The sequence below is a fragment of the Sorex fumeus genome, unplaced genomic scaffold (genome assembly GCF_029834395.1).
Source record: "Sorex fumeus unplaced genomic scaffold, SorFum_2.1 ptg000008l, whole genome shotgun sequence".
Classification (NCBI taxonomy): domain Eukaryota; kingdom Metazoa; phylum Chordata; class Mammalia; order Eulipotyphla; family Soricidae; genus Sorex; species Sorex fumeus.
Window position 1 is genome coordinate 28,386,773 of NW_026606065.1, and position 22,195 is coordinate 28,408,967.

At 40.6% G+C, this 22,195-nt stretch overlaps 1 protein-coding gene across 1 annotated transcript in view; it reads right to left on the reverse strand.

Moving 5' to 3' along the window:
* Nucleotides 1-640: 640 nt before the first annotated feature.
* The window catches only part of ITGBL1 (integrin subunit beta like 1), a 266,652-nt gene continuing 245,097 nt past the window's right edge, over nucleotides 641-22,195 (reverse strand). The window contains exons 9-11 of the mRNA XM_056109966.1: nucleotides 11,766-11,912; nucleotides 1,907-2,020; nucleotides 641-900 (exon numbers count right to left, since the gene is read on the reverse strand). Coding sequence (XP_055965941.1) covers nucleotides 809-900; nucleotides 1,907-2,020; nucleotides 11,766-11,912 — 353 coding nt within the window. The 3' untranslated portion in view covers nucleotides 641-808. The remainder of the gene's footprint in view (nucleotides 901-1,906; nucleotides 2,021-11,765; nucleotides 11,913-22,195) is intronic.

Genomic DNA, 22,195 nt, shown 5'->3' on the forward strand with positions numbered 1-22,195 from the left:
TCATTGTTTTGGAATAATCAGTTAACAAATATATATTGACACAGAGTATAAATAAAGTATGTCACTTATTTATTTATAATGCTTAATTGTACATTTTTCATGATTTCTCTATCTAAAGAAAACCTTCTTTGGTGAGTTTAAAATGAGAATGGCACATGGCTCAATGACTACAATGGACCAGTCCTTATCTTTCAAAAGCAACTGGTGATCTTGCCTCTGGCACCCAATCGCTTGTGTGATTGTTTTTGCTGTACCCATATGAAATGCTGAGTCACATGGGATCCTGCCCCACTGTGGTTGAGGGATTGAGGTGAGGAGACGGTTGTCCAAGTTTCTCTGTCATACAGAAATGCACCATCCTTATCACCACATAATTGAGCATGTCTCAATTTTGGCACTTTTGACCTTAGGAATCAGATCATTCCTTGATACGGGGGTGCTGTCCAGTGCACAACAGGATGTTTTGTAGCATCCTGGGCTTCTACACAATAGATGCCCCAGCACACCCCCCCCCCCACCCATGTGACAATCAAATTGTCTGTGGACATTACCAGCTATTCTTTGGGTGGTAAAAGTGCTCTTGTTGAGAATTACCAATTTCAAGTATGAAAGAGAACTTCAGGTTTTGTGAGCATCAGAGTGCTCTTAACTCATTTTCAATCAGCATCTCCATTTCACCCAGGCTTTCAGAAATAGAAGAATATACAATCGTCTGTTTGACCTGTTCTAGTGGGGATTATACATAGTTTCCTTCGCACTTAATATTCTAAGGGACTAGATAGGAATCCAGTCCTCTCTCAAGTGGTTGTTATGGGTATTCTGTGCCAAGCCAGATCTCACATGCATTTCCAGTCCATCCATCCCAGCATTCACAGTTTCCACAGCTACAGAGTCCATTCCCTGTAATAAAATAACAAAGAGATCATTTTCATGATTAGAATGCATCTAGTTAAAATATATTATTGTAAACCATACTGGTCATCATCTAATGAACTCCATTCCATTTCTTCAGATTTTCATATTGTTCATTTTTCTTATTCTTTTAAGTCTTATTAGACAGCTGTTACAAATTTGATCTTACAAAAACTATGGTATTTACATTATGTATTATTGACCAAACACTGAGCATCCCATATCAATTCAGTTGAACTTCTATTTTGTAATTTTATTTCCAGGTTGAAAGAAGTCTGACTTAAGAGTGAATACTAAAGCATCATAAAGCGCCTTGATTTAGAGTGAGGTTGTCCAGATGCATTAGACAGAATTCTCGTATAACAGGAATGAACAGAAAGTGGATGTTTACCCCTATGACACAAATGCTTATCTTTTATTTTCACCAAGAAAAATAGGAGAACAATTATACGTATCTACTTCCTCTGTCACTTATTTAAAAAAATACATGTTAGATCCAATTAGGACTCAGGAACTTAGAATAGTAACATCAACTATTTTTGTTTTATACCTCCATATTCCCAAGGCATTTACATACATGTTATCTGAAATCAATGAACACATCATCCGTCTTTGTTTCAAAGAATATCCATTCTCTACACTACAATAAAAGTGAAATTATTTCATACAAGTGAAATGATTGTCAAACAAATTAAAAGTTCTTTACATTATTAGCTCTGTGTGAGAGAGAGAGAAAGAGAGAGGGAGAGTTGCAAAGGGGAGGGAGTAGTACATATTTTCTGGAAGGTCCTCGTGATTATATAATTGAACTTCATCGGGCACTAATGTCAGTGCTCTTTCTCAAGTAGCAACCTTCCACTTCATAGTTCCTCTGTATGAACAGTGGCTCGTTTTCACTTGGAAGTTCTCCTTCCCAGTCCCTTACTGCCATTACTCCTTTGTCTGGATCTTAAGTGGTGAGAATAGAGAATAATCAGAACCATCAATACTGCACCTGTGCAGATAAGACCGTCGTGCTGGTCACAGTCTCTGTCATCACAGTCACAGAATTCTCCAGAAACATACCACTCCTTAGAAGAACAAATGCACTTTCCACAGTGACAGGAGCCTGAAATCACAAAGGGTATTACTCACTGTCACTAACCAACTAAAGGTTTTCATCCAGAATACCATTTCCTCCACATGCTGACAAAAGGCTTCTAATAACCTCTTTTCCAAAGGTAAAAGTTTATTGAATAGCTGTGGGCTCAGAGGGGAGCGTCACTTACTGTAATTCAGAAAGGTTATCCAGGAAAGGCCTCATTATGGATCCAGACAGTGGCAATTAGACTTCAGCAAATGTTCCCTGGCCTGGTATGGTGGAAATGTCAATGAGAGCTGCAAATGGCTGATTCTTAGAGAGGGTTTTCCAAAAAGGTGCTCAAAAATAGATTTGTTTTTTCTAAATCCATTTTTTTTGAATTGGGTCACATCTTGAAAAGTAACTGCTTCCCAAAGGAATCAAGTAGCAAGATCTCTTACATAAGGATGCATCTTTTTTCTCAAAATACTAATTTGTCAGTCTTAAAATTTTGCATCTTTTTTAATATGATTTTCTTGTAGTAGGGCTCCACCTATTTCTAGAGTATTAAAATGCTCAGCTAGTTACCCATTAAAATGTTCAGCTAGTTGCCCTCCTGATTTGTTACTTCTAACTTGTCCCCAAATTTTTTTTTATGAGAATTGAGGTCTGATTGTATTTCCATTATTTCACTCATCTCTCCTCCCTTTATTAAAAATTGGTTTACTATGAAATAATTTATAGTATTTTTAAGTAATTAAAATACATAAACATATAAATGGTTTCTCCGAGAAAAGAAAGTTATTTTGATTTAAGTGTCTGTCTGCCATGCTAAAAATCTCTCAGATGATTAAATTTCTTCTAAAACATTTGTAGCACTGTAGCATTGTCGTCCTGTTGTTCATCGATTTACTCGAGCAGGCACCAGTAATGTCTCCATTGTGAGACTTGTTGTTACTGCTTCTGGCATATTAAATACTCCAAGGGGAGCTTGCCAGGCTCTCCAAGAGGGACTGAGGAATCGAACCCAGGTTGGCCACATGCAAGGCAAATGCCCTACCTGCTGTGCTATTGCTCCAGCCCAATGACAGAATATTTCCTCTATAATTATTGCTTATTTTATTGATATTTCTTCATATCTTTTGCTATTCAGGGTTATAACTGTTAAATACGTAAGAGGTCTTGCAAATTTTAATATCTTAGGAAATAGTTATTTTATTTGTCTTTAGACACTACTATTACAATGTTTTTTCCTTGAGTGGTACTTTAATGTTACATACTTTCATTTTGTTTACAAATAAAACAAAAAAATCCTGAAAATTTAGAAATTACATGTACAATAGAAGTTTCGTTAGGCAACTTCTAATTAAGAAACTTTTTTGGATGTCAACTTATTTCATCTATAATTTATGTAATAAGATTATGTTTCAAACACTCATAGCTCTTAGGTTACTTATGAAAAGATTTTGAGTTGGGTGTTCACCAACTGAAAATCTCTAAAACATCAGTAAGGACAAATTTAAAATCTAAAAGAAAGCTCAGCATCCAAGACTTCCTTTTCCATTTTTTTGGTTTTACTGTTCTTGCCAAACGTGACCCCTTTTCACTAGGAAGTCATCATCATATCCAGGTCAGAAATCAGAAGAATGGAAAGTAGAAAAATTAATCATTCACATAGTTACCCACATCTGAACTTTGGAGGTGCAAAAAGGTTTTCAGAGCAGGACAAGGAATAATCTTTACTGTTCTCATAAATTGTCATGGTTGAAAAATGAGCCAACCACCTATGTAATGAAATTGGTTTAGGACAGGTTTATTGACTAAGTCTGGGTATTCTGAGAGGATTCAGTTAAAAGTGCCCCATGCTTGAAGTGTTCCATGACATTTCCTACCATGGAAACTAGATTATGTACTTTAGCTACAAAAATCTAATGGTCAAGTGAAACTTTGGGTCTTTCCAAGGTACTCTTGTCATCTCGTCTAAGGCAAGGAATAGTCTGAACTGATTATATGCTGAGAAACACAGTTTTGTTTCTTCATTTCTTACGTACTTATTTTTTTCCCTTTTCTCTAAATTTTTCTTGGGTGAGACACACCTGCTTCTGTTCAGGGCTTACTATCATCTCTGATGAAAACATCACTCCTGGATGTTTTCAGACACTTGAACCTTAGCCACCATACTATGTCCCTGGCTTCTAAATGGTTTCATTTAGTCTCAATGTTCATTTTTTTCTAGGTTGATTTTTCCACTCCTGAGTAAAATCTATATGAGTCTGGAGTTTCTAAGGTTTCTAAGTCTTGAGTTTCTAAGTCTTGAGCCTCTCACATAGTCTGGGAGAGAAAGCAGGTCCCTCTTGATCTTACTCAAATACGAATTTCATTATTTCAGAGACATATTCATCCTAACTTTAGAGACTTTTAAATTTCTAGGCATGGAAATAATCACTGTTCAACTATTTATTTAGCAAATGGTTAGCAATTTATCTCCAAAGAAAATGTGAGATATTTAATGGACTTTTGATTAAAAACTGTCCTCAGAAGGCATCCAAATTAGTGCATTATTTTTATGCATGGGGAAGAGAAATTATTTGAGGAATTTGACTATAGTTACTTGTTTCTAAAATAGCATCCCCTTACATTGCAAACTTTTTTCTACGAAGCAGCAGTAAATGATTTCACACATCCATGATTTTCATGTTTTTCACTGAAGATAACTTTTTAAAGTTTGTCACAATTGAAAAAAATCTCACAGTCCGTTTCCAAAAGAATGTCCCTGGAATTATTTGAATTCCAAATAATTGGCTCTTCCTTTCTAAATGTTTAGCTTCAGACTAGAGATAAGTATTTTTCTAAAGCTTTTGAGAAAAGTTAGTGTATATTGTATGCTCTAATAAAACATTTGACAAGGAAATTCCCTATAGTCCCTAAAGTCTGCTAGTCACTGAAATACTTAGGAGTAAAACGGAGGTTGATTTTTGTATGTGCTATGAAAATTTAACTTTTTCTCAGTCAGCGTTTTCCCCAGCTGCATGGTTCTCTGCTGTTTGTCAGTTCTTGGGGTATTTTAGAGACAGGACATTCTTCTACTGCTTGTGAAACCTAGAATCTCACAGAGTGTAACAATAACACAGTGAGAGAATTAGGATCTATTGAAGGACCTGTACTGTAGAGAACCCTGCCTGCTCTCACCGATGACAACGCTACACTGGCCAAGACCCTTCCCATGCAGGAGATCCCGTACAGACACGAAGAGAAGCTGGCCCATCTTGGCAAGAGCCTAGGTATTAAGGTAACGATCACCCCCACCCACTAACTCTCTTAACTTTCTGGGGACCCTCAAGAATGCTCCTATCTCCCTCCTGTGTTTTACACTGACTTCTGGGGAATTAACAACACATTCCTGTACAAAGCATATTTAGAGCTTAGGGTAAATCCATGGTTATCTTTTGCCCTCAAAGATAAGAAAATGCAAGTACAAAGAGGACCAGACAATGTCCCAGGGTTTCAGTTGGATTCAGTCTGCTCTTCTCCCTATCTTCCTGCATATTTGGGGATTCTCTTGTGGGAAAACCTGTCAGAGACCTTCCAAAAATGAGGTGTGCCTTTCTGCACTGGTTTTGGAAACATCCCATTAATCCTTTCTCTTCTTTGGCACTACAGAGGTCAGAGGTGAGGTGGTAGCGAGGGCAAGGTGGGAGGCTCGCAAGATGAACGTGGATTTATCTAGATGGTAATCTCACCATCATCAGAAGAGTTTTGGGTGATACTTAAGGACATTTGATTATAGCAACTGTCACCCAATAGCATTTTTAAGAATGTTAGAAGAGGTGGGGGTGGGTGAGAGGGATATTGGGATTATTAGTGGTGGAGAATAGGCACTGGTAGAGGGATGGGTACCTGACCATTGTATGACTGAGACGCAAACACAGAAATTTGTAAGTATATAACAGTACCTCAAGGTGATTCACTAATAAAAAATAAATAAAACAAACAAACAAAAAAGAATGTTAGAAGCAAGAACCTGGATTTAGGTTGAAGTTGTCAAGCACCAAGAAGGGTATTTTTGTATCCTTGGACACAAATAGATAATTCCCCAAATAATCTAACAAACCAACGGCCTATGAATTCTATTATGTACTTTGCCAAGGTAGCAAAACTTCAGGGAGATCTGACTATAAGCTCATCTCTCTAGTTATTCAAAGATATATTTGAGGCTCTCGTGTGAAATACCCACCCCCAAATAAGTTGGGACTTCTTTTACATGCATCAAGTCTGACAAAATGCTGCAACCAACATCTCAGCAGGCAGTTTCACAAATGTACCAACTCCTCCATCTGTTATGAAGGTCACAACAATGTCTCTTGTTTTAAATTTTTCTATGGAGTGATTTATTGTCTTGGCTATAACTTTGTAAAGAAATAAAATGCTATTTCTTCATCGTCTCCAGAAGTGATGGTTTTATTCTCAGTTCATAAGAAACATGCCTTCAAAAAGATCATTTTCATGGAAACCCTTAGCTAGGGACTCCGTGTGTGTGTGTGTGTGTGTGTGTGTGTGTGTGTGTGTGTGTCTGGGTGTGTGTCTGTGTGCGTGTGTGACCTCAGGCAGCTTCATCACATTTATATCATAATCAAGGAAGGAAAGGACTTATTTTCCTAATTATGATTTTAGCTAGGGGTTTCTATATATAAACTATGTGTATGATAAATTACATATTGTTAAATAATAATATTTTTTCTGGAATTCTGGATAATCCATGAGGTCAGTCAAATGATGTGTGGTCCCACAGAACCTATTTTTCTTTCCCAGCACTATGATGAGGAGCTGGAGTCTATTTCATGAGTTACTTTTCTTGTGGTTCCTGCAGGCTGTGACCGGGGTATCCCCCCTGAGCACAGAGATGGCTGCTTTGTCCCCACCATTCTCTATGCCTACCACTGAACAGTGTTCTACCCCCTTCCTTCCTCTATAGTCCATTGTGATATCTCCAAAATGGAGCAAAAGAAGGGGAATACAGTCTTCTGCTGCCAAAGTAGGGATGCCTACAGTTATCCCCAACACCAGCCTGAAACATGCACCTCAAGGCACTTTCAGGTTCCTTTGACCAAAGACTGAAACTGTCTTTCTTTTTTTTTCCCTTAGATAATGTAGGAGTACTGCTATTTGTTCAGCCGTTGATTAAGCTGTTTGAATTGGGCTTGAGCTTCACATTACTTTTTTATTTTATTGTATCACTGTGAGATACTTACGAAGCTTTTATGTTTGAGATTCATCCATACAATGATATAACACCCACCCCTCCACCAGTGCACATCTTCCACCACCAGTATCCCCAGTATCACCCACACACATACACGCACATACACATTGCAGTTCTCACCCTGTCTCTATGGCAGACAATTTCCCCAATACTCTCTTTATATTTTGGGGTGTTAATTTTGCTCAAAATTTCCCACCACCATTCAAGCCTACCTGCCAGGGGCAGATGTTAGATAATATATTTTCCATAGCTCATTTCGAATATCACAAGAGCTTGCACAGCTGTGATTGTAAATGTAAATATCTAGATTGTAAATGGTTGGGTTGCAGAGACATCTCTGTATGACACTAATCCATTTTGGGATTCAATTGGGAGTCTCTGGGTCAGGGCTGTTGGTTTGCTAAGATAGCATCTAGAGACAAATTGTGGTGATAGCCAGTCTTCTGGGCTGGTGGTGATCCAGGGAGGGGCAGCCTGGTTCCTCAGCCACCATGCATCCTGGAGATTTAGTCCTGAACCTGCATACCTGGGCCTTGCCTGTAAAAGCTCTTGGTCACCGGGATTCCATCTGGAGTAGGTGGAAACTATCTTTCTTCTCACTGTCAGTGAATCAAACAGTTGGGAGTAGGTGTTTTTGACCCTTTAATAATCTCTACATTTGTTTTTAACCTCTCATAGCAAACCAATTACATAGGCATTAAGTAGAGATATTTTCTAGTTATGTTGTAAGGGAATGCTCTTGAGTCAATGTTTGGTCAAATTGCATTTTTTTTAACAGCTGTGATGCTGAAAAGTGAGATTTTTTCAAATGGAATAACATAATTTGGTTTTATTTGATTTTTGGGGGGTGCCCCACCAAGAGTGCTCAAGACTTATTCCTTGTTTTACACTCAGGAATCACTCCTGGCAGGGCTTGTGGAACCCTCTGCGGTGTTAGGAATCAAACCCCAGTTGGGCACATGCAAGGCAAGCACCTTACCCTCGCTACTCTATCCTTGGCCCCTTGGGACAGTTTTTAATAAAGTTGTTTAACTGATAACTCCTCTTCCTGCATGAAAACCAGCCTAGGAATTGACAGACAGCTGCACCTGACCCTGAAGAGTGTGGATTCCTTTTCTTCCTTCTACTGCAATTGGTTAGGAGTCAGTGGAAATCTGCTTACAGACAATGCCAGTGCTTTGACAGTGTCTAGTAAACACACACACACACACACACACACACACACACACACACACCACAAATTGGATGATTTTTTATCATAGTTTTGGTTTGGGACCACACCTGGCTGTACTCAGGACTCACTTCTGGCTCTGCACTCAGGAATCGCTCGTGGCTGGGCTAGGGGGTTTGTAAGTGGTGCTGGGGGTTGAACACAGTGCTTACATAAAAGGCAAGTGCCTTATCTTCTGTGCTCTCACTCCAGCCCCTGCCTGACTGCTTTCTAATCTAAACAACTGTAAATAAGCACAAGGATAGGAGTGAATGGCCTACTTCGAAGGTGTTTCTGTGAAAGTTAAGACCCTTACTAACACCATCATGAAAAACTGAGAGGAAATAACTTGGAGGGTTTTGTGTTTGGTACAGTACTCAGAAAAAGAAATTCATACATTTTCAATCCTGTTTCTATTTTGTTTTTGTTTGGGGGCCACACCTGGAAGTGCCCCGGGCTTATTCCTGACTCTGTGCTCAGGAGTCACTCCTACTAGGCCATGGGGAGCCTGAAATTGAACCGGGTTAGCCACGTGCAAGGTAAGCACCCTCAATCTCTCAGTTCTGTTTCTAATGCAGGACAATTTACCCAGTAATCTGATGACCTTCCTGCCCAACCCACCCTACTGCAGGGAATTTCCTTACTACCCCCTTTCCAGGGCTGAAGCGATAGCACAGGTAGAGTGTTTGCCTTGCACGCGGTCAACCCAGGTTCGATTCCTCTGCACCTCTAGGAGAGCCCGGCAAGCTACCAAGAATATCCCTCCTGCACAGCCGAGCCTGGCAAGCTCCCTGTGGCATATTCGATATGCCAAACACAGTAACAAGTCTCACAATGGAGACGTTACTGGTGCCCACTTGAGAGAATCTATGAACAACGGGAGGACAGTGCTATAGTGCTACCCTCTTTCCAGTTTCCACCAATCAGTACCCCCCCCACCCCAATTCTTCCCTTTGCCTCTTCCATTCAACCTCCCTTTCCTCCCGTTTGGAGAAAGCAGGTGTTTCCAGGAGCCAAAGTTCCCAGAGAAAGCTTGGAAAATGTGTTTAGGATTTGGGATGAGACTGAATTTAATGAGAGAACAAAAGTACAAAGCAGAGCTTGAAATGGATTTGAGTGCCACCAGACAGCAGCCATTGCATTAGCGGGCTGCCCCCTGCTAGGAGTAAGTCAATGCAAATCTCACTCAAACACAGAATTCCTGAAAGAAGGATGGGATCCTCTGTTGGAAGAACAAACTGTATCAATTTTCTACCTTGCTTTTGACTCTGTGTGTGGTCGTGCATCCTTCGACTTAATGAAGCAGCCCATCCACCAGTAGCACTGACTCCGAAGGAGAGGGAAACTGCAGCTTCTGTTTAGGGGATATCCCCCAGGGGGTCCCATCCAGTCTCCCCTTCACCAAAACTCTTCAGAGATCCACTTTGCTACTGTAGAAATACCTAAGTGAGGGGCTGGAGCGATAGTACAGCGGGTAGGGCATTTACCTTGCCTGGGTTTGATTTCTAGAATCCAGTATGGTCCCTCAAGCACTATCAGGAGTAATTCCTGAGTGCAAAGCCAGGAGCAACCCCTGAGTATCGCCAGGTGTGAACCAAAAAGAAAAGAAAAAAAAAACCTAAGTGCTAATCCTGCCCCAGGTAGGTTGGTGTTTGATGGTAAATACAGCAGTTTCTAGAATTGTTTGTAAAACGGGACTTACCCTGTTCTGCCAGGAACTAGTGAGGTAAAAAAAAAAAAAAAAAAAAAGAGCTGGGATATGGCAGGCCTCGAGTCTCCTAGGGGAAGCTCTACAACATCTGGTCTTCTGGAATCTTTTCAGCAATTATCCGAGTCACCAACTAAGATGACCAGTATGCCATCTTAGATGGGCTCACATGCACTCTAAAACAGGGCTTAAAGTCCCTTTAAGGATGTACACAGAGGGGCAGAGATACAGACCAGAGTTTAAAGCATGCCTCTTAACATGGGGCTCACCCTCGGGTGGCCCTAAGAAGTGGGGTAATCACTTACCATCTAACCCTGAGCAGCTCTACAACCTCTGGCTCTTGCAGAGAACTACTAGCCGAGCTGACTGAGTGTCACTGGTAGCACCTCAGGACTTCTTGAGACTCTACCCACAGGCCCCTACTCACTCCCAATACGGAAATATCAGAGTTGAAGTATCTGGAATGTGACGGGTTAGTATGCCATGTGTCTTCAGCAGAATAAACATTTGTTTCTTTAGAGGCCAGAAAGCCTTTGATGGGATTGCTTTCCTTCTGGAACCAGTTTCTGAGTTAAATGCTTGATTGGGCTGGCGGCTCCCAGTCAATCAACCTGCACATTGTAATTACTGGACAAGCTCACATTTAAACAATTTCAAAAAATATATATGAGTGCACATGTTTGCTTAGAAAATTGGCGATAATTAGGCCAAGGCAACCAAGAGCAGAATTTCAGATTCAGATTATTTTTCTTACTTTTAAATGAAATACAGGATTCTGCCTCCCCTGCTACTTTCTCCCAGCTGCCTCCCCTCTCTACAGCCTGCCCACGCTGTCTCCCTCTCCTGGGTTCTTTGGACTTGTCTTTTTTCGAGAGATCAAAATTTCGGTCTTGGCTCATAAGAGGCTCATACTCACAGTTCTACAAAGCTGTGCTATGATCTCTAAGAGTTAACTCAACAGAGCTCTGTCCTTTTGCCTTTTTTCTTTTGTCCCCTCCATTTTTTTAATTTATTTTGGTGCCCTTTCTTTTTGTCTTTTCTTTAATAGGGATCACCCAGTACTGGGGGGTCTTGGGGATATTCACAGTCTCAGTTGTTTTGCCCTTTAATAGTCTGATAGTTGGGTGTGTGGGCATGTGGCACTGTGCCTGGGGTCCTGGGGGGATACAACACAGGCCTCTACACAAGCCTGGCATCTTCTCTGCCCCTTGACCTTTCTTCTACGTGCAGGTCTCTTTGATTTGGGCTTGCCCTTTCAGTGTTGTTCAGAGCATACGCCTGGTTCTGTGCTCAGGAATCACTCCAGTAGGTGCCAACAGGGTGCCAGGGCTCACATCGGTGTGAGTCACATGCAAGGTTAGTACCTTGGCCACTGGACTATCTCTCAGCCCAATATGTTACTTTCCAACATGCCTTCCTCCCCTACTTTGTGCATTCACGTGACTGACATCTGCCCTCAGAAATTCAGGCCAGTGCATCTGCCTCATGCATGTCAAGTCCTCCATGCCTAAACTTTCCCAGGTCCCTTTCAAACTTTAAGTTGCACACAGTCTGGGGTTGCACGCAGAGATGCATGAGAACAGGCAGTTCAGTCCAGCTCCACAGCGATACTCACCCTTTCCCGAGCACAGTGTACCATCCGCTGATTCACACAAACTCTTGCTCTGTTCCTCCGTCAGGTTACACTTGCGTGGGTGTTGACAGAGCTTCCCAAACCAGCCTTTCTCACACACACAGAGGCCGCAGGAACAAGTGCCATGACCTGCAGAGGGATCCGGGCGGGGAGAGAGGAGGAGATGGTAAAAGACTGGAGAACAGCCAGTGGGATCACAGCATTCCAGAAAGAACCTTGTCAGCCCCAGGATCTCATTTCCTCTCAAGCAATCCGTTAACTCTTCTGCAGAGTTGGCAGAGGATGATCAAATAGAGCCTCAAACCATTCTCACAGACATAGTTAGCTGCAGCAGAGAACGGAAACTTGACATGGCTTAAGATGAAATTTCACTCTCCTCTCTGGATGTGGAGACTTCTTTATTCCCATCTGTATCTGTCTGCTGTCCAGGTATATTATGTTATGTCTACTGGTGACTTTCTTATGGTTGGCCATTGGGAAAAAAACCGTGAACTCCTGTGAATGACAGCTAACGGTGTGAAATTTGATGCGTGTACCTCTCTGTTCTTATTAAAGAACAGATGTAAGTGTCAGTAGCAGCTAGAGGGGAGGGACAGGGCCACCCCCAAATGGCTCATTTTGGCAAAAGATATATTTCCTAGGAGGGGCACTAAAGGCTAGGGGAGATGGATTTTGTGAAGACGTAGACTTATGAAAAGAGGAGCACGGCCCTCACTACAGAGGGAAGCGCAGGGAAGACCTAGCTCCTAAGTCTTATCTGAGGAAAGGACAGCACTTAAATCTGTAGAGAACTGGTCCCTCTGCTCACTGTGTCTCCCTAATTGAGGGTCCACTTCTCCTGCCCAGAACTCCCTGCCCCCAGCAGTCTAGACCATACAGGGAAGGTTTTTCCTCACCATCTTACTCATTGTGTAGAAGAAATGAATGCTATTATCAACCCATCTGTTAAAAATAGGCAAAACTGAGCCCCTAGTGGAAGTGTTGATGCCTGGATGTGCCTCCTTACAGAGCATAATCCTTACACCCCTTCATCTGCAGTCCCTTGACCGGAAGTCAGAAAATCTGCTGGCTATAGCTCTACTGTTTTCCTCTTGGGGTATGTGACTTTCTTGGAAATCATCTTTTTCTTTGCTAATAACCTCGTCCCATGCTCTTTCTGCTGCTTTAAACCTTCCATTTTGTATTCCTCCTGGTTACTTCTTTTACTTGCTAGGTGAACTGCCCTATTTATGAATCATCTAATAAAGCCAATTAAATCTCTAAATTTGGCAGTGGTTGTTGACAATATTCTTTCTGACCCTCGTATCAACCAGTTGGGTGATTGTGTGGTTCATTGTCTATCATCTGATGAATTCAGAGTGGTGGGGTTATTTTGCTAAGTCCGTCTACTATTGTAAAGATAATACAAGTGAAGGAGACATGCAGTTCCATTTCCCACTTTGTCCTTAATCTGGTCACTGTCACTTGTTCCTGGTTTTGATATGTTGATTATTCAGTACAGTTATTAAATTGTATTTGCATATATTGTTCTCATCACATACCTGTGTGACACATATGCCTGTAACCTTCTGCTTTTTTATTTGGCTTTTGTTTGGGAGGGGGCACACCTATAGGCTTTCAGGGCTTTCTCCTGGATCAGTGCTCAGGGATCACTCCTGTCAGGTTAAGGGGACCATATGGGACCAAACCCAGGTTGACTGCATTCAAGACAAGAACCCTACCATTACCCTACAGAGGGGCCATTACTATGATCCCTCTGCTTTAAGTTTTATTTCCACTTAATAATTTGGTTTTGCCCTCTGTGTACACTGCCTACTGTTAAGTCTCATCACATTGTGTCTTTGTTTTTTTTTTTAGATTATTATTAGTGAAACACCATGAGGTACAGTTGTAGACTTACAAATTTTTGTGCTTGGGTTTCAGTTATACAATGATTGAATACCCATCCTTCCACCAGTGCCCATCCACCACTACTAATCCCAATATCCCTCCCACCCCCCAGTATCCCAGTATCCTACTCCACCACCACTAATCCTAGTATCCCGTCCACCCCATCCCACCCTGCCTTGGTGGCAGGGCATTCCCCTTTGTTCTCTCTCTTCTTTTGGGTGCTGTGGTCAGGGAAACAATTCCAATGAAAAAGCCATGGTTAAATAAATCATTGCTGAAAAATTCCCAGAGCTGGACAGTGCAGCCATTCAGTTTCAAGGAGCCTGAAGGATGCCAGCTAAAAGAGACCCTAAAAAAACACTCCACGGCATATCATAGTTAGAATGATCAATGCCACTGATAGAGACACAATACTGTAAGCAGCAAGGGCAAAGAAGGAAGTCACATTGTATCTTTGTTAGGCAAAGATTTACTGCATGTATGTTTTCAGTAGAACATTTTTGTCCACTAGGGGAGACAACCTACTGGACAATGAAAGCCGTGCCTTACTCCCAGACACAGGAACTCATTACTCAGGCCACTCAGCTCTCTGCACTGTCTGATGCCATTCTGTCTAGCCCATTGGCACTGGCCAGTCCTTCAAAATCAAACCTTGTTCCATCTGCTTCATCCTCTTCTTCTCAGTTCTGCACCAAAAAGTGTTCATGATCAACAAGGATGTATCGAAAATTCACTGTTATAATTAATTTAACCCAACTCAAATCATGTTTTACTAGAGATTGTGTGGAAGCTAATCTCCTCATCACCCTCTGAGCCAGGTTTGTTCCCCACCGTTTCCACTGCTCACTCAACAGTCTAGGGTTTGAAGCTCAGAGACACTGCTAATCACGTCTGCAGCTCACTGCTCAACCACACATGACCGGAACTAGACTCTAGTTCCCCTGAAAAATTTAGAAGGCAACCAAAAATGCGAGGAGCATTATCCGGTATCAAAGAACTATAATTTGGGAAAGCCTAACTTGGGAAAACTCTTAAACATTGTTCCCTGTCACTGTCCTCCCATTGTTCATCAATTTTCTCGAGAAGGCCCAGTAACATCTCCAGTGTGAGACTCTGTTGTTACTGTGTTTGGCATATCAAATACGTCACAGGTAGCTTGCCAGGCTTTGCCATGCGGGCAAGATACTCTCCGTAGCTTGCCCGGCTCTCCAAGAGGGGCGGAGGAATCGAACTCGGGTTGGCCATGTTGGCTGTGTGCAAGGCAAATGCCCTACTCGCTGTGCTATCGCTCCAGCCCATATGTTGTTCCCAAAAGGAAATATAGTTTGTTTTGTGGTAAGATAAAAGAAAGATGATGAAAGTTGTTTAACAAAAATGTTCATCATTTTTTAAAAGCTTGAACTCTTGGCTATACATATATAATCGGTTGCTAAATCCATCCTCTTACAAAAAGTTTGCTTTCTTTATCTCTAGATGTTTTCTTGATGGTTTCTTAGAACAACTACTTTGGATCTAGTTCCTTTACAGGTTTTTGGTTTCATTTTTAAACTAGAGAGATAATATAGTGTTTCCATAAATGTGATCTGATGCCATTAAATGACTCATCACATTTTGTTTGTTTGGGGGCAACACCCAGTAATACTCAGAGTTTAGTCCTGGCTCTGTATTCAGAAACCACTCTGGGTGAGCTTGGGGGATCATATGGGAGGCCAGGGATCTAATCCATATAGGCTGAATGCATGGCAAGTGCCCTACCCACTGTACCATCTCTCCATCCCACCTTTTTACGCTTTTAATGGAATAACTACCATGAGCTAGCCAGATCAAATATTTCAAATAATATTCAAACATTCTTATCCTTTCCCAATGCCCATATAAAGATTGGCCAGGTCTTACTTAAATGACTATAAATTTTTTATCTATATAAATTATCAACATAAACCTTCCCATGATATCTTTTATGGTATTCGAGCTTAAATCTTCTCATAATACAATATCTCTTGTCTCAAAACTATGATGTCTAGACCCACTTGACCACATTATATGTATGGGATAAAGTTCACTTATGCCAGCCTTCTTTACATTTCCATTTCTTGAAATAGATCTCCTGGCTACTTCCAAGCCTGGCTTTCTCTCTTCTCATGTCTCTCAACATATCAAATGAGCTCACTATGTTCCCTTCACAGTCTCAACTTCCTGTGTTTGCACAGAGAGGAGAACCATCCTTACTCTACATATCCAGTCCTTTTGAACTTTCTTATTTCAGAAAATGTGGTCACCAAGCTGTGAAAAAATATTTCTTTCTAGCTTTCAGGCCCTGTAGCTGGGCAGGACTACATCCAATGGCTATCTCTTCTTTCTCTTCATGGGCAGATTCACTGATACCTGTAGAGGAGAATGCCTCTCCTGGAACTAAAGTCAACCCTAATACCATGTCTGTCTGGAAAAAAATTCTAATATCTTAGAAGGAAATTCTTTTCTCTTTCTTTAGCTTCTATATGAACCACCTTATTTTTCACCTTCCTTATAGAACATTTTGTCTTCTACTTTATGGTATATGGTGGCTGATGAAATAAACCCACAGCATCTTTTAGACTGCTAAGCACACGCACTGCCTTCTAGAGTATTCCCCCAAATACAAATTTCATATGAGAAGACTAAACTGAGTCCAGGACATATTTCCAAAATGAAATTGACTATCAATCCAATTGATTGACTGTCAATCAAGGGCAATGGGAAATTCTTAGGTGGCTCTATTTCTTTTATTTATTCTTTTTTTTTAAAAAAAATATGTATTGAATCACCATGAGAAAAGTTACAAAGCTTTGAGGTTTAAGTCTCAATCATATAATAATCAAACACCCCCCCTCCCCTTACCAGTAATTATTTTTCACCACAAAGAACCCAAATATACCCCCCCACCCTTCCCAATGCCTGTGAGGCAGATGGTTTCTACTTAACTCTCTCTCTACTTTGAATATATTCATTATTTCTACAAAAAATATGCCATTATTGTTTGGAATTTCCCCCCAACAATCAGAATTGCTGAAAAGGGATTGTGAAATAATTTGTTTTCTATTGCTGGTTATGAAAACCATATGGATTTCTGATATTTTATTAATTAAATTAATTAAATCTGGGGGGATTTCTGCCAAGAGCCAGATAATTATGAGATTGGTTTTTGTGCATCTGGTGCCATGGCGGTGCCGGAGAGCCACTCATGGGGGAAAACTCATGGCCTCAGTTGGGCGTGAAGGATGGACCAGTTCTGCCCCCTTCCCATGAGGCTGCAGTTGCCCCGTCACTGCCGGCTCATACCTGTCTTTCTAATAAGCTCTGAGGCGGCGCCCACCGTACTGTGGAGGGGGGGGGGCGGGAGGGAGGGAAGGCAGAAGAGACAGACATCCTTTCCCTCTGGAGCATGGTGGCGGAGTTTAACGCATAGTCCTTTCACATTTCTGCCACAAGCTGCTGGGCTCTGGATTAGTTCCATGTGCCTCTGGTGCCATGGCTGTGCCAGAGAGCAACTCATCGGGGTCAACTCATGAGTTTTCCAGCAAAACAGAAGACTCCTTAAAGTTTTAAAAAGTTGTCCATTGTCACAGGTAGATGATCTTGAGTGCAAAGAAAGGAAATAGGAAGGAAGGAAGGGAGGGAGGGAGGGAAGAAGAGAGCACAAGCTAAAGTCACGTGTCATTATTCTTTAGAGTTATGAGCTTTTCAGTGTTCTTGTTTCTTGCTGACTCTGGGCTAGTAAGAATTATCATTAATTTGACATAACTGGAATAATTCTACCTCAGTTGCCAAGGAAGACATCTGCCTTTGACTTAGGGTAGATTTGAGAATAACTCAGTTGTTCCTCACAGTAATTTAATGTAGAATTTATATGCAGGGATATAGGAGACAGTATTCCATTTATTAGCTCATTTATCATACACTTCCACAAAGTTAAGTTGGCATCTAGCCCAGACAATGATCAAAGCTCAATGAAATTTAAATGATTTGTTTTGTCATTTACTTTACTCCCCTTTACTTAAAAATTTTAATAAAGCTTTCAATAATGTCTTTTTTATAAACAAATAATTTACTCATCTATTCAAGAATTATTAATTTCTTCTCTTGAGCTGCAAGAGAAGAAAGATGGTATTAATATATTTCATTGTAAGAAGTAAGATCACTATTAACAGGAGCGGTCAGGAAACATCTCTATAACACCCTGGGGAAAAGGAAGAGCCAAATAACCACAATATTAGGAAAGTTAATGAGAACTTCTTGGAATGAAAAAGAGCTTGGCATGTTATAGACAGTGAAAAGAATCAATATGCTTGAAGATTTATGAGTAAGAAAAAGTAAATAATCACAGGAGAGAAATACTTAGAAATGATAATATAACAAAATATATTCTTGGTAAGGTGTTTAAATTTTATTCTAAGAGGAATGGGAAATCATAGATGTGTATTAATAAAGAGAATGAGATGATACCATCTATAATTTTTAGATTTATCTTGGCAAACAGAGAGAAAAGACCTAGGTGTTTGGGGAGGAAATGAATAGGGAGAAAATGAATAGGAAGAAAGTGAGAGAATCTGTATCATGGTCATACAAGTGAAAGATCACAGAGGCTGAGAAAAGAGGGTAGAAATCCACGTGAGGGAAGTGGCTATGGGACTTGTTGTTGGATTGATTGTGACAAATAGCAGAATTTCTAGGTTTTGTGGCTATCAACATAGTTGATAGATATAGAATCTGCAGAAAGGAGAGGTCAGAGGCAAAAACTATTTTACTTTTTAATTGTTATTAGTTTGGGGGATTTTTTTCCTGATTTTTGGTTTTCTGTTTCGTTTTGTTTTTGGAGTACACCCAGCTAGGCTCAAGGCTTAGTCCGAGCTCTGCTCAGATCACTCTTGGGAGATTGAGGATCATATGGGGTTTCAGGGATTGAAACCTTGCTGTGTGTAAGGCAAGTGCCCTGTCTGCTGTACTATATCTTTCCAGCCCCTCTGTTTAATATTAAGTTTGAGATACACTTCCATCCATCAAACTGATAGATTAAATAAGTTGTTGAGACAAGCCTCGTGTTCAGAGGTAAGGGTAGAATTCAGAAGATCCCAAAAGCACATGGCTTTTGGAAATTTTTTGTGAAAGAGTTTGCTTAGGTGAAAGAAAGTTTTGGGAAACTCCCACATTGAAAGAAGAGGAAGAAAAGGAACTAGACATAAAGAAACCTCCAGTCAAGGAAGAGGAAAACATAAGGTCAGAGCAAAAGTAGAATAGGTAGGGCATTTGCCTTTTACACACCTGACCCAGGTTTGATCCCAGGTACCCCGTATGGTCCCCTAGGTACTCCTGAGCATTGTCAGGTTACTACCTCTGAGCATTGCCAGTTTTGCCTCCACAAACAAAACAAAATAAAAAAGTGTGAGATAAAGGAAAGATTTTTTAAATAGTGGAAAATACAATTGTCTCGTCTTCTAAATAAGAAGGGAAAGCATCCATAAAGGGAATCTACACATGAGTAAGTCTGTAATTGTACCTCACAGTGATTCATTAATAATTTTTTTTTAAAAAAGGAAATCTACACATGAATCATACCTGAAATTGAAGTTTAAAACAAACTACAAGAATTATCTCAGTATATGCCTCTTAAGGGGATCAATGGGACACCCAGGAGTGGCAGAAAGTTTGAGGAGAAATCCACATATCACATTGAGTGAGAAAATCTTTGGCTGGGGTAGGACAAACTGCTGAAGTTTTCTTTGTATAACAAATGTATCTTCTAGTTCATTCTAGATGACAGACCAGCCTGATGAACCCTTCGAAGGACACTATGGCTGTCTTCACCCCGCTTCTCAACTTGTCATCTAGGTGAGTGATTTCTATTGTTTTTATTTCTAGTGTCACTCATCTTTTCCAGATACATTTTTTCCTTGTACCTGGAGCTCCCATTACTGATTTTTTCTCCTTCTTCATTGCCCGAGGCCAAATAGTCACCAAAAATATGCTCGTTAATTGTTGATAGTTAATATATTAACATAATAACAGTTAATTAGTGAATACTAGCTAATTGTGAGATAAAGTAGAAATTGGCCACACATAACCATTTAAACTGATTGAAGTCCACTTCTCAGTTGCACTAGCTGCATCTCAAGTGCTTACCAGACATGGGTCAACAGTGACTGCTATGTGGAATAATGCAATAGAGAATGTTTTCACCATCCCCAAATCTCTACTGGACTGTGCTGCTCTAGACAATCAGCTTTTCTGATGAAGCTTATCAGCTCTGAGATTGTCCTATTTGCCTGAAACACTGCAGCAATGGTTTTCCTTAGGGTACATGAATGGATACAAATTGTATCAGCTGCTATAAGTTTATCTGCTTGATAATCTTTTCCCCCTGTAAATATTAGGATGGTCCAAGTTTTTGTTTTTCCTAGGGGATGAGAATTTCTCTATTTAGGAAATGTCTGATTATCTGAGCATTGTCCTCAATCTCCTGACATTGTCCCTAGAACACAATGGTAGACAAAGTAGAAGAGAAAATAGATTGAGCAAAGGGGATAAGAAAGACACCATTTTTCTAAGGGAAAAATTAAACAGACAGAACTAGCGTGTGTTGTGTTTTTTATCATTTCTTTCTTCCCAGAAGATGAACTCTAGTTTTCTCTGAGCAGGAGGATAAAATTTGTTCTGGGAAATCAGGGCAGAAGTGAAGGTATGAGGTGAGCAGGGTTGTGATGGGTGGTAGCTAGCCACCATCCTGTTGGAGGAGTGACAATGCACCAGCATGATTTTGTGACCCTGATTTTGTGACCCCCGACTTCACTGACCACAGTCTCAACAGGAGAACATGAGATCTCAGGCAAGAGCTTGTGATTTTAAGATGTCACCTCGAAGCAGATGTCCCCTACTGACAGTGCCATCCAGCTTGGAGAGGACAAGCTTGGTCAACAGACAGAGGTTGCTCAGTGAGAGAATTCCAGCAGCGAAAGGGGTCACTCCCGGCAGTGAGAGCGCCTTGGAATTGCAGTTCTGAACTGAAGAACTCCCTGAAGAAATGTGAACTGATTGTGTAATTAAGAGGAGGCTCTTCATTATCCTTCCTTATTCCTTAAATTGGACTCATGGGCAGCTATTCCAGGAACATAGAGGAAAGGAGATAAGCAATAAGCAGAGTATTTCTTATTTTCATCCTAAATCTATGGGTCCAAGAGATAGTGATTAAGTCTCTGATGAAGCAAATATTGGCTACAACAAACACACATCAGCTAACATGTGGCTCTATTTTTTGAAAGCTTAAAATTATATAAAAATTATATATAACACATACGCAAAAAATACATCCTAAATAGTTTTATTCTAGACAATGTATGTCTTTTCAGTAATGACAAGATTTTTTAAAATCTAGACATTTTTATATAATTTCGAATTTAATTAAAAATAAATTATTTGGAAAGGATTCATATGTGGTCAATGATACTTCAACAAAATTCACCAATAAACTAATTAATTGAAGAATGGACTTTGGGCTTCTTTTCTTCTTGCCAGCTATTTCATGGCTTTCCTTCTCAAGTTATAATTTTGCTGTAATCAAAGCTGAATTACTCAAAGTGATTTAATTACATACATTCACCCTTAGGTACAATTGCTAATTTATCCCAGGCTGCTGAATTGGTTTAGTCATCTCCAGCGTTATTGTTACCAAGGTGGATAAACAACATTGGCTATTAATTCTCATGCATCTGTTGATTAGGTAGGTTTATGAATTGGAGAGGTTGTAGAACTTTTATTTTTATTTTTATTTTTAGTGTGTGTGTGTGTGTGTGTGTGTGTGTGTGTGTGTGTGTGTATGTTGGGGCTCTTTCAATTCCTCTTTGAGATACCCTACAGTGCTCAGGACTTACTCCTGGCTCTGCACTCATGCATTACTCAGGGACCCTATGGAGATGCCAGGAATGGAACCCAGGTGAACCGCATGCAAGTCAAGTGCCCCACTAGCTGTATTATAGCTCCAGCCCATTTTTGAGAGATTTTATGCTTCCTTATTTGCTAAAATGCTAGGCACTGCCTGACTGAGAGAGTGGGCATTGTACTCTGGCCAGTTACTCTAGGAAAAGCAAGGCCACATGAATTCTTGAGTTCAGTTTCTGGTGGTATCACTTGTACCACTTGTCATCCTGTTAATCTTTGATTTGCTCAAGTGGTTGCCAGTAACATTTCCATTCATCCCTGTCAAGTGCTAGTATAGTCCAATGGCATCAGCTCACTCCAGGAGCACGAAGAACGTCAAACTGTTTGTTCAGGTTTTTTACAAAGACGTCTGACCATCTCGTAGGTGGGCAGCCATGCATCCTTTTGACATCCTATGGAATTCAGTCGGTAACAGCTCTAGTCTAGTAGTGGTCTCTAAATCACAATACGTGTCCGGCCCATCTGATTTTCGATACCTTGGCAAGTGAGACAGCATCCCTGATTTTTGATCGTCGACAGAGGTTGGAACTCCAGATTCTTTCTCTCACTTGAGT